This window comes from Trachymyrmex cornetzi, unplaced genomic scaffold, assembly GCF_001594075.2.
Source record: "Trachymyrmex cornetzi isolate Tcor2-1 unplaced genomic scaffold, Tcor1.1 scaffold579, whole genome shotgun sequence".
In the NCBI taxonomy this organism is placed as follows: Eukaryota; Metazoa; Arthropoda; class Insecta; order Hymenoptera; family Formicidae; genus Trachymyrmex; species Trachymyrmex cornetzi.
This window is the reverse complement of record NW_017299892.1, coordinates 201,449-214,167: the sequence shown is the minus strand read 5'-3', so window position 1 is coordinate 214,167 and position 12,719 is coordinate 201,449. Positions and strand designations below refer to the sequence as shown.

At 39.7% G+C, this 12,719-nt stretch overlaps 2 protein-coding genes across 2 annotated transcripts; one reads left to right on the top strand and one right to left on the bottom strand.

Moving 5' to 3' along the window:
* Positions 1-480: 480 nt before the first annotated feature.
* On the top strand, positions 481-1,707 carry emc (Basic helix-loop-helix domain-containing extra-macrochaetae). The gene has a single exon (XM_018515637.1). It carries the CDS (start codon positions 1,021-1,023, stop codon positions 1,453-1,455), a length of 435 nt encoding a protein of 144 aa, XP_018371139.1. The 5' UTR covers positions 481-1,020; the 3' UTR covers positions 1,456-1,707.
* Positions 1,708-7,954: 6,247 nt separating this feature from the next.
* Psa (puromycin-sensitive aminopeptidase) lies at positions 7,955-12,555 on the bottom strand. The gene is made up of 4 exons (XM_018515629.1): positions 12,224-12,555; positions 11,563-11,807; positions 11,014-11,164; positions 7,955-10,334 (listed from the first exon to the last, which is right to left on the bottom strand). The coding sequence occupies exons 1-4, from the start codon at positions 12,536-12,538 to the stop codon at positions 8,253-8,255; spliced, it is 2,793 nt and encodes a 930-aa protein (XP_018371131.1). The 5' UTR covers positions 12,539-12,555; the 3' UTR covers positions 7,955-8,252.
* Positions 12,556-12,719: the final 164 nt, after the last annotated feature.

Sequence of the window (12,719 nt, the reverse complement as noted above, 5' to 3'; positions counted from 1 at the left end):
ATCTTTGATAATCTTCTGGAACTCTTTTAATTATCTTAAATCTCATTACTTTCACTGTACATAAATTATTTCGAATTTTTTGTTTTTCGATTCTGTCTTTCTCTGCATAAAAATTAAATAAATAATTCTTTCTCATCGAAAGTACTTGCGATAGAGAGATTTTCATGAAACGCAAATTACAAGTTGTACTCTCTGTAAGTCGCATTAAAAATTGGAAGAAATTGGAAAATTCCGGTCGGAGTTATTAAATAATTTCCTAAATTTCTATTCTTTTTTTTTTGGTAGAGAAAATTCTCATTGGAATCCATTCTGACTTGTTCCATAATACGTAGCCAGTCGGTCAACAAGAAGGAGAGATCGCGTGAGGCTCGAAGCCACCGCTACTCCACTCGGGCAGCGATTGCGCCGTACAAATGCTGGAAGCGTCTGGAGGGTATGCGCGGGGAGCCGGGTGGGGCAAGGCTATAAAAAGACGCAGGTGAGGGGCGGAGGCCAGTCGGCTCCGATCTGTCAAACGATCCGTGTACAGTACTCCGCCGGCTGTGCGTTCAGCTCCACTATACAGTCAGTCTACTATATACGCTCGATCGCATCAGTTCGTCATCATACTTGGCGCGTAGCTGTCGTTCGAGGACGATGTGGCTGGTCGGTGAAACTAGTACCAGTGCGTGATCCTGCACGTGGTTCCACACCTGATCGACCAACGAGAGAGAGAGGACGGTCACTCCACGGAGGCGCAAAGCAACGACAAAGTAAACAGGACGCAGGCAGTCCGCTCTTCGCTCTTCACGTGCTGCATTAACGCCTTTGGTGTTCGACGCACAGCTCTTTTCCGGCGATCGATAGGCACACGCGCGGTGGGGTGGTGTGTATGTGTGTGTGCGGTGACGCGCTGTCGTCGAACGATCACCCAGACCCAGCAGCGGCAGGGTGCTCGTGAACGAGGGTCGAGAGGAAAGAGCCGAGCGCCGGATCGATCGATTCCGGCCGTGTAATTCTCTGATCGCCGCCGCTACCTGCATGAAGGCGATGGTGGTTAGCCCGGTGAGCGGCAGAGTGCCGCCCAACCATCGCGGCGTGCTGCACAACGGCTTGGGGATCGGCGGCACCAGACGCGACCTCGAGGCCGAGGAGGTCGCCGCTTACCTCACCAAGCTGCGCTCCCTCGTGCCGGACATGCCGCGCAAGCGGAAGCTGTCGAAGCTCGAGGTGATCCAGAGGGTGATCGAGTACATCTGCGACCTGCAGACCGCTCTCGAGGAGACGAACGCGGCGCATCAGGACGCGAAGACAATGACGACGGCGATGGCGACGGCGACGGCGACGGCGACGACGACGGAGTCGACGGTGACGACGCAGTCGTCCTCGAGGCAACCCCTGCCGAACACCATCACGTCGACCGCCACGACGACCACTACGACGTCCGTCGTAACCGCGACGGTCGCCGATCGGTGACCTGTTGGTCGGACCAACTAGGGTACAGATCGCATCGAGGCCACCCTCCTCGTGGACTAGATGGATCGCTCTGCTCTTCGAAAAGGACGTCCGTCCGTCGATCTACCTTCGATCTGGACAGTCACGGGAGGAGGTATCGATCATCGCCCGGAAGAGAAAACTACCCGGGAGACTACGTCCGAGGAACGCACCTACTATCCGAAGGCGAGAACGTATTTTGATCAAAGAGACATTTTGATCAAAAAAAAAAAAGAGCGAGTCCAGCGCCGGTTTTTACCCTTCTCTTCCGCGAAGGGAAATTGTAAATACATTTGTACATACGCTCATCGCCATTCCACACGAGATCTCTCTCACGGTTATAAGGACCCGGCACGAATTTCCTCTATCCCTCTTCTTTTTCGCTCTCCCCTAGGATCTTATCATTCCAATTTTTCTTTCCTAACCGACCGCGCGACACCGATCGAATCGGCCGCGGGACCAGCGGTTCGATTTCATCGCGATCCCTGGTCTTTCGAGGCCTCGATTGACGGACTGTGGAAGCCCCATACAGCACAGATCGTTCCATCCACACAACGCAGTTCTCTAAAAGATGTCCAGAGGATGTTCTAGGACATCCTGTGAACGTCCTTAGGATATTACTCAGCAATATCGCAGCGACATTGCAAACTTGCTTGCAATAAGTCTGTCGCGTGCGCTTGAAATCGCCCCCAAAATTTTTGCACTTGGAAATAAATAAATATGGAAAAAGCGAGGATGCCGAGTCAGCCGAGTACAAGTCTATTGTTGCCGCAAGTTTCTGTGCTGCATGGGAGGCGACGCGCGTGTTTCCAACTGGCGTTCGTTCTTTGATAAGTTACTTGTTGTGTGACTGGGAAAACTGGATCGACTCTCGAGTCTCCCGACGGCGAGAATCCATCCGTCCTGTTCACATCGTCGATCGTATCGTAACGCGATATCGCGCGTCGAGTGCGGCAACACGCGCACGCGTTCGAATACACTGACAATGAGCGCTCGCAAAACGTTCGTTACACTCGAGTCAATTACATAGCCGCCCCGCCCAACTAGTTTCGCCGATCGATCGCCTTTTCTTGCCGGAGGTCCTTCCTTCCTGGAGAACGCGCCTCGTCGCCGCGCGACGACAAAACGGAAGATTTCTTCTGTTCCTCGTGAAGTCGATGATCGACGAATTTTGGATGTCGGAGACGCGAGCGAGATGACGATCGATCGGGATTGGCTACAATTTCGCGGCGAGCATGCGAAATCGAACTCGACGAGGCGATTAGGCGAAGGGTCTCGTTTATTTTCTCATCAAAGTTTTCGCGCTCTATCGCTGCTATTGATTACTGTATAGTTATCTCACTGTCGTTGTTATAGCCTCTTATATTATAATTTAGAAAGTGCTGAAACTCTCCCGCCCTCCCCCCCCCCCCTCTCAACCCGCGTAAATATTGTATATTTGCAAAGACTGAAAGGCTGTAAGTACATCATTGCGCGGGCGTACTGCACTCGTACACACGAAAAATAAATACAAACTGTGTCTATACGTTAGTTTCGTGCGTTTGTTTTTATCCTACGAATACAGCGTATTCCTGTTCCCTCGTGGCTTTATCCTATCTCGATCACGCAAATAAGTTGGCTAATGCCCGTTTCTATCAATGTAGAAATGCAGTGATTAACTTTAATCTTGGTTCAATTTACTCTCTCTTCATCTTTTTCTAATTAAATTTAAATTGCATTGACAGAAACGGGCATAAGGCTTGGTTCCATCATGTAAGATTAATTTTAATCTCAGTTTAACTTATTGTTTATCTTTTTCTATTTCTAAAAATAAAAAAGTAAACAGCAAGTTTCCTTTCGTAGAAATGGATACGATTTCTAAATCTTAGAATTAGAAAAAGATAATATTGAACCGAGATAACAGTTAATCTTACATGGTGGAATCAGGCCTGATGTTCATTTCTATTAACGTAAATTAACTCCAATAAATTAAAATCTCAATTTAATTTACTGTTCACCTTTTTTCTAAGAACTATAGAAAAGGCTAAAGAATAGATTTTCTTAGAATTAGAAAAAGATAAAAGGTAAGTTGAATCAAGATTAATTTCCATTGGCAGAAATAGGATTGGTAGAAATAGAACGGGAGTAAATAGGAAATAATTATATGGTAATCCCTTAAAATGTACATCTTAGAGAAATCAAACATTGGGAACATCAGTAACGAAAATGGGAAATGATCGTTAAAATTAAGAGCTATAATTCAAAAGTAAAGGCGAGATTTGTCGAAAATTTTTTTTTTAAGATATACTATTCAATTTTGAGACATTTTCTATACATTCACATGTTCGATATACTAAAGAAAAATAAAATTATACTAAATAAGAAATAAAATTTATTATTCGTACATTTGTGAATTTTATTTAAAAAACTTGGGGCTTCTCGTTAACTTGACTAAAAAAGATTAAATGATATACTTTTTAGTTGCTATAAAATTAAAATTTTTAATAAATATAAATACACGTTCATTATTTATAAATTAAAAATAAAAGACATATTTATGTATCTCTTTAAATTTTCTAAAAGTAAGATTGAACTTAAGAGAGAAGCAGTCTGATGCTCTTTCAGTGTCGTTCATGAGACCGTAAATCTGTGAAGATTCAACGATATCGGGAACGGAAGCCGGATGGTATGAAGGGATAGAGAGAGAGAGAGAGAGAGAGAGAGAGAGAGAGAGAGAGAGAGAGAGAGGGAGAGAGAGAGAGAGAGAGAGAGAGAGAGAGAGAGAGAGAGAGAGAGAGAGAGAAGGGACGGGAGGGTTAAATAAGCGCACGTGCGCGCAACAATCTACGCACACGTGCGAGGAGGGATGATGGTCGTTCGCCGTCGCCATCGGTCTCGTCGGAAGGCGAAGGATGTGTGTGGATTGTACAAGGGCGACACGTCGTTCCAGTGGGGTGTAGGAGTTCGCAAAGTCCGTATTGATCGTCTTCTGACGCGGGTCACGTGCGCGTTCCTGGGAACGCTCGATCCGGGTTATACCCACGGGAACCGACCCCACGGTCCTTCGACATTCTCTCTTTCTCCCTTATCTCCCCGCCCTTCCTCTTCCACAATCGCTAGCGTCCGCTCTTCGTTCCCCTCTTCGAGCGAATGAACGAGGGGGTGCATTCATTATTCCTCCGAGGATTTGGACAATCCTCTAAGAGCGTTCAACGTCTAAAGATATTAACCCTTCATGCTCTTGATCTTCTCGTACTTTATGTAACATGAAGAAATATCTTAAGAGAATATCATAGTAGATCTGCAAAATTTAAGAAAATAAAATCACTGTAAACTTGTGGAGTTAATTATTCTATTCAAACATTATTGTTTCAATAATCTAGTAAATTTGAAAGGAATTAAAATCAGAAAATTTTCATAATTGTATTTGTACTTCATCATCATAAAGGATTTAATTCGACTTCAAATATTGGAATCTATAGATTGGTAGATTGATTGCATCTGTAGATCAAACCAAAAATATTGAATAAAATAAATAGTTCTTGTTCCAATTTTGCGCCATTTCTAACAGACAGATAGAGGGTGAAATATATCTTCCGACGCGGGGGTAGTGGGCTACACTCGGTAACAACTGCCGGCTGATGACTGCCAACAAGCACGCTGATAATGAAACTGAAGGCTGACTCACTACCGGGACCATCTTCCTTCCTTGTCTCGAATCGGCACGTGCGACCATCGAACGCGGGGAATTACGTTCTATGACGGTCGACATGAAAAATGTCGGGACATCAAGTATAAAAAGCGTCCACTTTCGTTTTTATTCTTCGAAGCAATTTTTCATTTTGATGGTGTCCCAGATAATATGTCCGCAATCGGGACATAAAATCATAAGAGAGATGTCTTTAAGATATTTCACATTAACTAGCAAATTTTGATTGATTTTACACTTTCATAAAACACGTTTAATCGTCTCTCCTTCCGATAACTGCGATACACTTTCAGAACTTTAGTAAGTCCAAATCTTGGTCCAAATTGAAAGACTAAAATCCGCAAAATCAATATATGGCAGGAAATACAAAAACATAGATAAATTACGAACAAAGAATTATCGTATCGAGAACAAAAGCTGACGCTAGCTATTTTTCTCTATTACGCGTGAGTACAAGGCAAATGTATATTTATTAATATATGAGGTAATTATGGCACTCTCTCATATTGCATTTAACGTTAATACGTGAAATAAACAATCGTCTATTATATAGACTGTAGACTGTAATTTGTACATATTATGGGGTTATTTACTATAAGTTTTGTATAGAATTATAAGGCTAGTGCGATCATTACGAAACGGAGTATTTTAATTCTCTGTTATCAGTAACACATAATGACGAAACGCAAGAAATATCTGAAAAGTGTCCAAGAGGCATTTAAAAATTTTAAAGCGTCTCTGTGACGTTTGCAAATCTTTTAAACATTTTAAAAATTTGGAATTTTCTAAACATCTCTACATCAAAGTTTAAAATTTCTTTATAATATACTCCATTTAGACACGATATTTAATATAATTACCTACTTTAAATTTCAAGATACAATTGTTTAAATTAGAATACCATTGAAATGAAAACCATTCCATGAAATAGTTAAGTCACATCGGTTAAATAAATAAAAATGCATAAACAACTTCTTGTTGAATGATTCATCAAAGTTTAACGTGTGTTTATTTTGACAAATGGAACTAATAGCTCTCTTTCATAAAAAAAAGATGTTATATAATATGTAGTTTTTTTACACGAATACTGGTATATATTCATTTACGTATCGAGAGCATACCTTTGAAAATGGCTCATGTAATATACGAGTAAAATAACAATACAAAAGCAATCAACCGCATGAGCCTTCAGTCCGGCTCTTTTTAAATTATATCTATGTATATAGAAATCATATTTTAAACAGATTTTGTATATTTTAAATATTGCTGTAGAGGGCAGGGTTGGTAAAAAAAACATGTTTTAAACGTGTTTTAAACAGTTTAAAACATTCTTAATTGATGTTTTTAATGTTTTAAATTTTTTTTTATAGTACTGTTTGAAGCATTAAAAACATATTCAAGAAGAAACACAATATATTTTATTCTTAAAAAAAAAAAAAAAAAAAAAAAAACAGTGTCTTTACCAACCCTGGTAGAAGGTTATTGACAAACTAAGTTTTGATATAATATTGTTTCTTCTCATATAGTACATGAGAGATATCAAAGTGGCAATTCTAAATTTTTTCTTATGAATGATGAATTTAAAATGACGAAATCTAATGGCGATTAATTAAGAATAAAACAATAACACCACTGTAAAAGTGTTGAATTATGCCAAGATGATTTATCGATGAGGTATAATAATTGTGTATATAAAACTGTATTTTCTTCCATTTGTTTTCTTTCACTCAATACTAGTCAACATTAAACAAATTAGCGTTTTTATCAAGCGTGCATACACGTGATTTGTCGAACTACACTAGTTTACAGCAAAAAAATTCTTTAAACTAGACAAGATGTTTCTTACAGATTTTTCAATATTGGAAATACGATACCGCAAGTCAAAATTTGTCCAGCATTAAAAAGATTTAAAAAATAATTGACCATTAATTTTTGCAATTATCAACATTTTTTGTAAAAAAAAGTTAACTTAAAATTCTGATCGGAAGTCGTGAATGTATTGTTCATTCTCTATAAAATGCATTTTTTAAATCTTACTTTTTAACCGTGTTACGAAGCATTTAAATGTAGGATTTTTCTAAGACAGCAAATTTTCCGTCTAAGACGAAGAAAAAGTATATATTTATAATTTCTAATATGTTGCGCTATCGACACATAGTATAATTTATCATGATTTCTAAATATATATATATGTACATATGTATGTATATATACATATGTATGTATATATACATATGTATATATACATACATATGTACACACTCATAGTGTCTCATTTTAATTAGCCACTTCGATTATTTCGAAAAACACATTTAAAAAGATTTTTCAAATAAAAGTTGTATGGTTTTTATATGTGTAATACCAATACACTAGAAATTTTATAAGTATATATGACTTCAGTCCAGGGTTGGTAAAGATTAATGTTTTTTTTTAAGAATAAAACATACTGTGTTTCTTCTTGAATATGTTTTTAATGCTTCAAATATGCTTTAAACAGTACTACAAAAGAAACATATTTAAAACATATTAAAAACATCAATTAAGCATGTTTTAAACTGTTTAAAACATGTTTTTTACCAACCCTGCTTCAGTCATAGGTAAAAAATTTGCTATCTTAGAAAAATTCTGTGAATCTTAACATGATACGTAAAACATGCTACATAAAACGTAAAATATTGAAAGAAAAAAAATGCATTTTATGGAGATGAATACATTCATGACTTCTAATCAGAATTTGAAGACAACCTTAACACAAAAGAATGTTAAATACCATAAAAAAATTTTATATATATTAAAGGTCAATTATTTCTCAAACGTGTTAGAAAAATTTGGCTTGTGACATCACGTTTTCAGCATTCACAAATCTGTAAAAAATACATTGTCCGATTCAAAATAATTAAAAAAAAGTCTTGTAAACTAGTGTTATTTTTGTATTATTTCATACACAAGAGACAAGTCTGTATCTAAGTAACGTTCTTTCACAATGTCAAGCAGTACCATAAGATATTCGCATAGTAAAACTACGCGAGGTCGAATTATGCCAATGTCCTATTAAGGTATAACGGAGAGAAAAGATAAGAAATTATCTTTACTAGACTTGAGTGGTCAGATATTTTCTGATGGAGTCTTTTTCTCGGTTGAGCCATGCAGCATTCAATCTAATGGACTCCACGCACTGTTGCACCGTTCTTTCGGTGCCCGGAGTCGGATGACCCTCGAAGAAGCTCTCTACATCTTTGGCTTGTTCTTCGGTGACAAAATTCTCTGTTGTGAATTTTACCAGCCGTGCCAGCAAGAAACCGCCTTCGTAACGATCCAATAGAGTCTTCCATTTCTCCTTGAAGAAATTCCATGCCATAAGACGTCCTTTGTATGACAAACTCACGGACATGATGGCGAAGACTGTGTCTTGAGCACGGACCTCCTCGCTCATGGCAAAGTCCAGGACCTTTCTTAGCAGAGTTTCATCTTTGATTGCACCAAGCGCTCGCAGAATTCGTTCTTTCTCTTCTTGAAGATCAGCCTCTTTGTACAGTTTTAACATAGTATCATAAGTATTGGCATCACCCACGGAAAGTACAGCTCGATAAACTGGACTGCGCAAATCAGCAGCGAGTGTCGTTGTGCCGTTTACGTGCAGCTCGAATCTTCTCTTCGCTTCTTCGATAGTATCTTGATCATTTAATGCTGCCATGCGACCTAATACGAGAGATCTGAGTAACGTATTTAAATGACTTTCATTTTGCTTAGGATCCCAACCTAATTTGACATTAATTTCACGAAATAGATTACGCCCAAACGCTTTGAGAGAATCCTCAAAGTCTAAGTGCGAAATGAGAATACCGATTTTACTTAAGATATTCACTATAGTGGACCACACGGTGTAATTGTCCTCGTGCAGGAACGCCTGCATTAATTCGAGTACTTCCACCGTGGATGCGTAACCCGCCTGTACCATTGCAAAATGATCATCCAGTAAGCCTAATCTGTCCAGAGGAGGTAATGTATGATCTTTAATTGCTGGTAATAGAAGTGACAGAGCGGGCTGACTGTAACGAGTCCGATAGAAGCCAATTGTTCCAGGATTGATCTTCAGCCATGTGCCCTCGGGAACGTTTTGGATTACAAATTCCTTGGTTTTTGCATCTAATATGCCGTCGAATATTGTTTTGTTCGGATCTTGTGAAGAGCTTACGCTTATTGGTATGAGCCATGCATTATCTGCGTTGTTATCCACTGATCCATCGGCCAGGAATCTCTCTTGAGACAATGATAAGATCCTATCGTTGCCTTCTTGACGATAGTCAACTTTGACAACGGGGAAACCCTGTCTCTTGGTCCATGACGACATCACCTTACGTACAGCTTTATTACTGGCCTCTTCCAATGCGGCCCAGAGATCCTCGGTCTCCGCATTGGCGTAGCTATGTCTCTTCAGATATAGATTCATACCCTTCCTAAAATCATCATCACCTATGTATGCATGCAACATACGAATAACAGAGGCGCCCTTGTGATACGATATGTCGTCAAAGATCTCGTCGATCTCCGACGGGTGACCCACCGGTACCTCGATTGGATGACTGTTCTTCAAAGCATCTAATTCCAACGCTCGTATATATGTGTCTGTTACAAACTGCGTCCAGATATCATACTCTGGGAACAAATGTGCAACACACAAGAACTCTACGAATGATGCGTAACCTTCATTCAACCATAGATGCGTCCACCATTCCATTGTCACGAGATTACCGAACCATTGATGTGCCAACTCGTGTGCTACTATCAACGCGATCCACTGTTTCCGGACAGCCGACGTGTTCTGCGGATCCACGAGTAAACAGGTCTCGCGGTACGTAACGAGTCCCCAATTTTCCATAGCGCCAGACGAAAAATCGGCAATTGCTATGAGATCGATCTTCGGCAAGGGATACGCGATACCAAAGTAAGTCTTGTAGTAAGGCAACACCTTGGTGGCCACTTCTAGGGCAAACTTGCCTTGTTCTTTCTTAGATTTGGGCACATAAACTCGAACTAACACACCATCACTAGACATGTCCTCTATGTAATCGAAATCGCCTACTACTACAGCTACTAAGTATGTTGACATAATAGGCGTTCTTTCAAAAGTCAATGTCTCGCAGTTTCCATTTGTAACTTTGCTTTTTACAGGCTGAAAATTAAAACAGACAAGATGTACTCACATATATATGTTGATGATAAGATCGGTATTCATAAGTCCATTTTTATCATCACAAAACTTAAGTAATGTCTTAAGATGTTAAAATGAAAGGCATACAGAAAAACATTAGCAATAAGAGAATCGGCGAATGTAAGGCAATAACATAGGTAATAACAAATTCAAAATGCTAATTCGTTTATTACTTATATCTTATTGTTTATGTTTTTTTATGTCATAGCCTTAAAATAGTTTTCATATTGGCTTTGTCATTGGCTTTGACATTAGCCTTGTAAATAACTTATGACATCTTAAGATAATACCGATGTCTTAAAGCCATGAGCAGAGCAAAGTTTACCAAATTTGAGATTAGTTCTTTCTTCTGTTTAGTTAAATTCAAATCCAATTTCAATATCAATCTCTAATCTGATCACTTAAAAGATGATTTTAAATATAAGAACCGACTATGAATGGTATATACAATAAGACATAGTTAACAGATTAACAGTCAACATATAAAACATTAATTTTAAGTATCACATAATGTATACAAATATCAAATACAAAAAAAGCATAAGAAGAAAAGTACGTACATCTATCTTAAATATAAATTAGAAGATAGGAAGCAAAAAAAAAGAAACAAATAATATTGCAGATGCCCGGCGTTGCTTACCATATTGGAAAGTGCTGTAAGACCGATTGGTACTTTTAGCGTAATGTCAAATGTTGCTTTCAGCGCTGGCTCGTCCCAACATGGGAAGCAACGTCTAGCATCTGTCGGCTCAAACTGGGTAACCGCCGCGTATTCAACAGTACCGTCCTCTCTGAAATCATAAAAAATTCTATGTTATATCAAGGATGCTCACCATGTTCGATAACCCAATGAGACATGGCTGAGATGGAATTGTGAGATGTATATCAAAGGTTGTTTTAAAAGATGGTTCGTCCCAACATGGAAAAAACATCCGTGCTGATGTAGGACACAAATAGGTTACAGCACAGCTACTATCTTGCCTTTAAAGGATACATATAAATACATAGTTTAAATACTCTGTCTTCATTTATCCATATGATATATTCAGGTAATAATTTTCAGGAGCTAAAATTAACAAACAGTCATTGAAACATATTGTTAAAAAGGTTCTTTTTCTAATTAGACAGTTGGACAGAGATTAGTTTGGTAATTTTTTTATATATTCAAAATTGTCAGTTGTATTCTTACCCACTATATTTGCTTCTATAAAAGCCTTTCATCTTGTTATTGATCTCTCCCACGAATTCTATATTCAGGTATCCGCTTTTACCAGATGGCAGAGCTTCAGGAAAAACCAACGTAGCTGTTTCCTCCAATCCTGATAGTACAATTTTATCGGGTACAATGGTCTTGCCATCATTTCCATAAAAACTCGCGCGTTTTATATTGATTTCCAAACAATTCAATACAATGGTATCTGTAGGAGTTTCCACCTGTAATCCGAAAAAAAAAACGGATAAGAGAGAATTTTCGCAATCGTTATGTATGTCGCAAAGATAAGCATGAAATATAATTAACGAGAGGAAAAATAATAGATAACATTCGCAAGTGCAATTAGAATTGACGTCATGAGAAATTAACGAGCAAATCAAGGGATTAAAATCGCGACTGCCGACAATTAGAAGATAAGGCGGTTCGTCTTGATGTTTGCCAATCAGATTCGAATCTAAATGCTATTTAAACAGAAACCGGCAACGGGGAAGGGATCAGCGGGGGCGGGGCATTTCTTGGTTATGTTTCCCATATGGTCAGCGGCCGCTTTGTTCTCCATCGACTCTACTTTTCACTGAAGGGAGGGACGGGGAGAGTGGCAGCGAGAGAGGAATGGCGGTGGGTGACAGAGACTCACATTGAGATGCACTTTCTCCGTGCCGTCGAAGGTGGTGATATGCGGCGTCAAGAAGATATCGTAATGATAGGGACGCACGCACAACGGCAGACGGCGAAACGGCTTCTCGTCGCCCGACATCGCTCCGCACGGCTCGCTGACGGCAACCTGACACGTTTTCCCGCAGTAACGCGCGCCCTGGCTCCCACCGTTTCCGACGCCGACGGTACTCGCTCGTAACAGCCGCGACAACAGATTATCGCCAACTCCCTTCTCTTTTTGCTGACTCACAAGGCGACAGCGCACACTTACACGTGCGACGACGCGCGAGAACATGGCATGATGCCCCGAAGCTTCGAAGTTCGAGCCAGTTCGAGCTTGCCGAAGCTGTTGGACGACGGCTTATCGATCGCTTATCGATACTCCACTCCGTTGCGGCTCGATTACTCCGATACCGAAAAGTCGACGTCGAGACGTCGAGACGTCGAGTATCGATAATAAAGGTCTGTTCATAGTG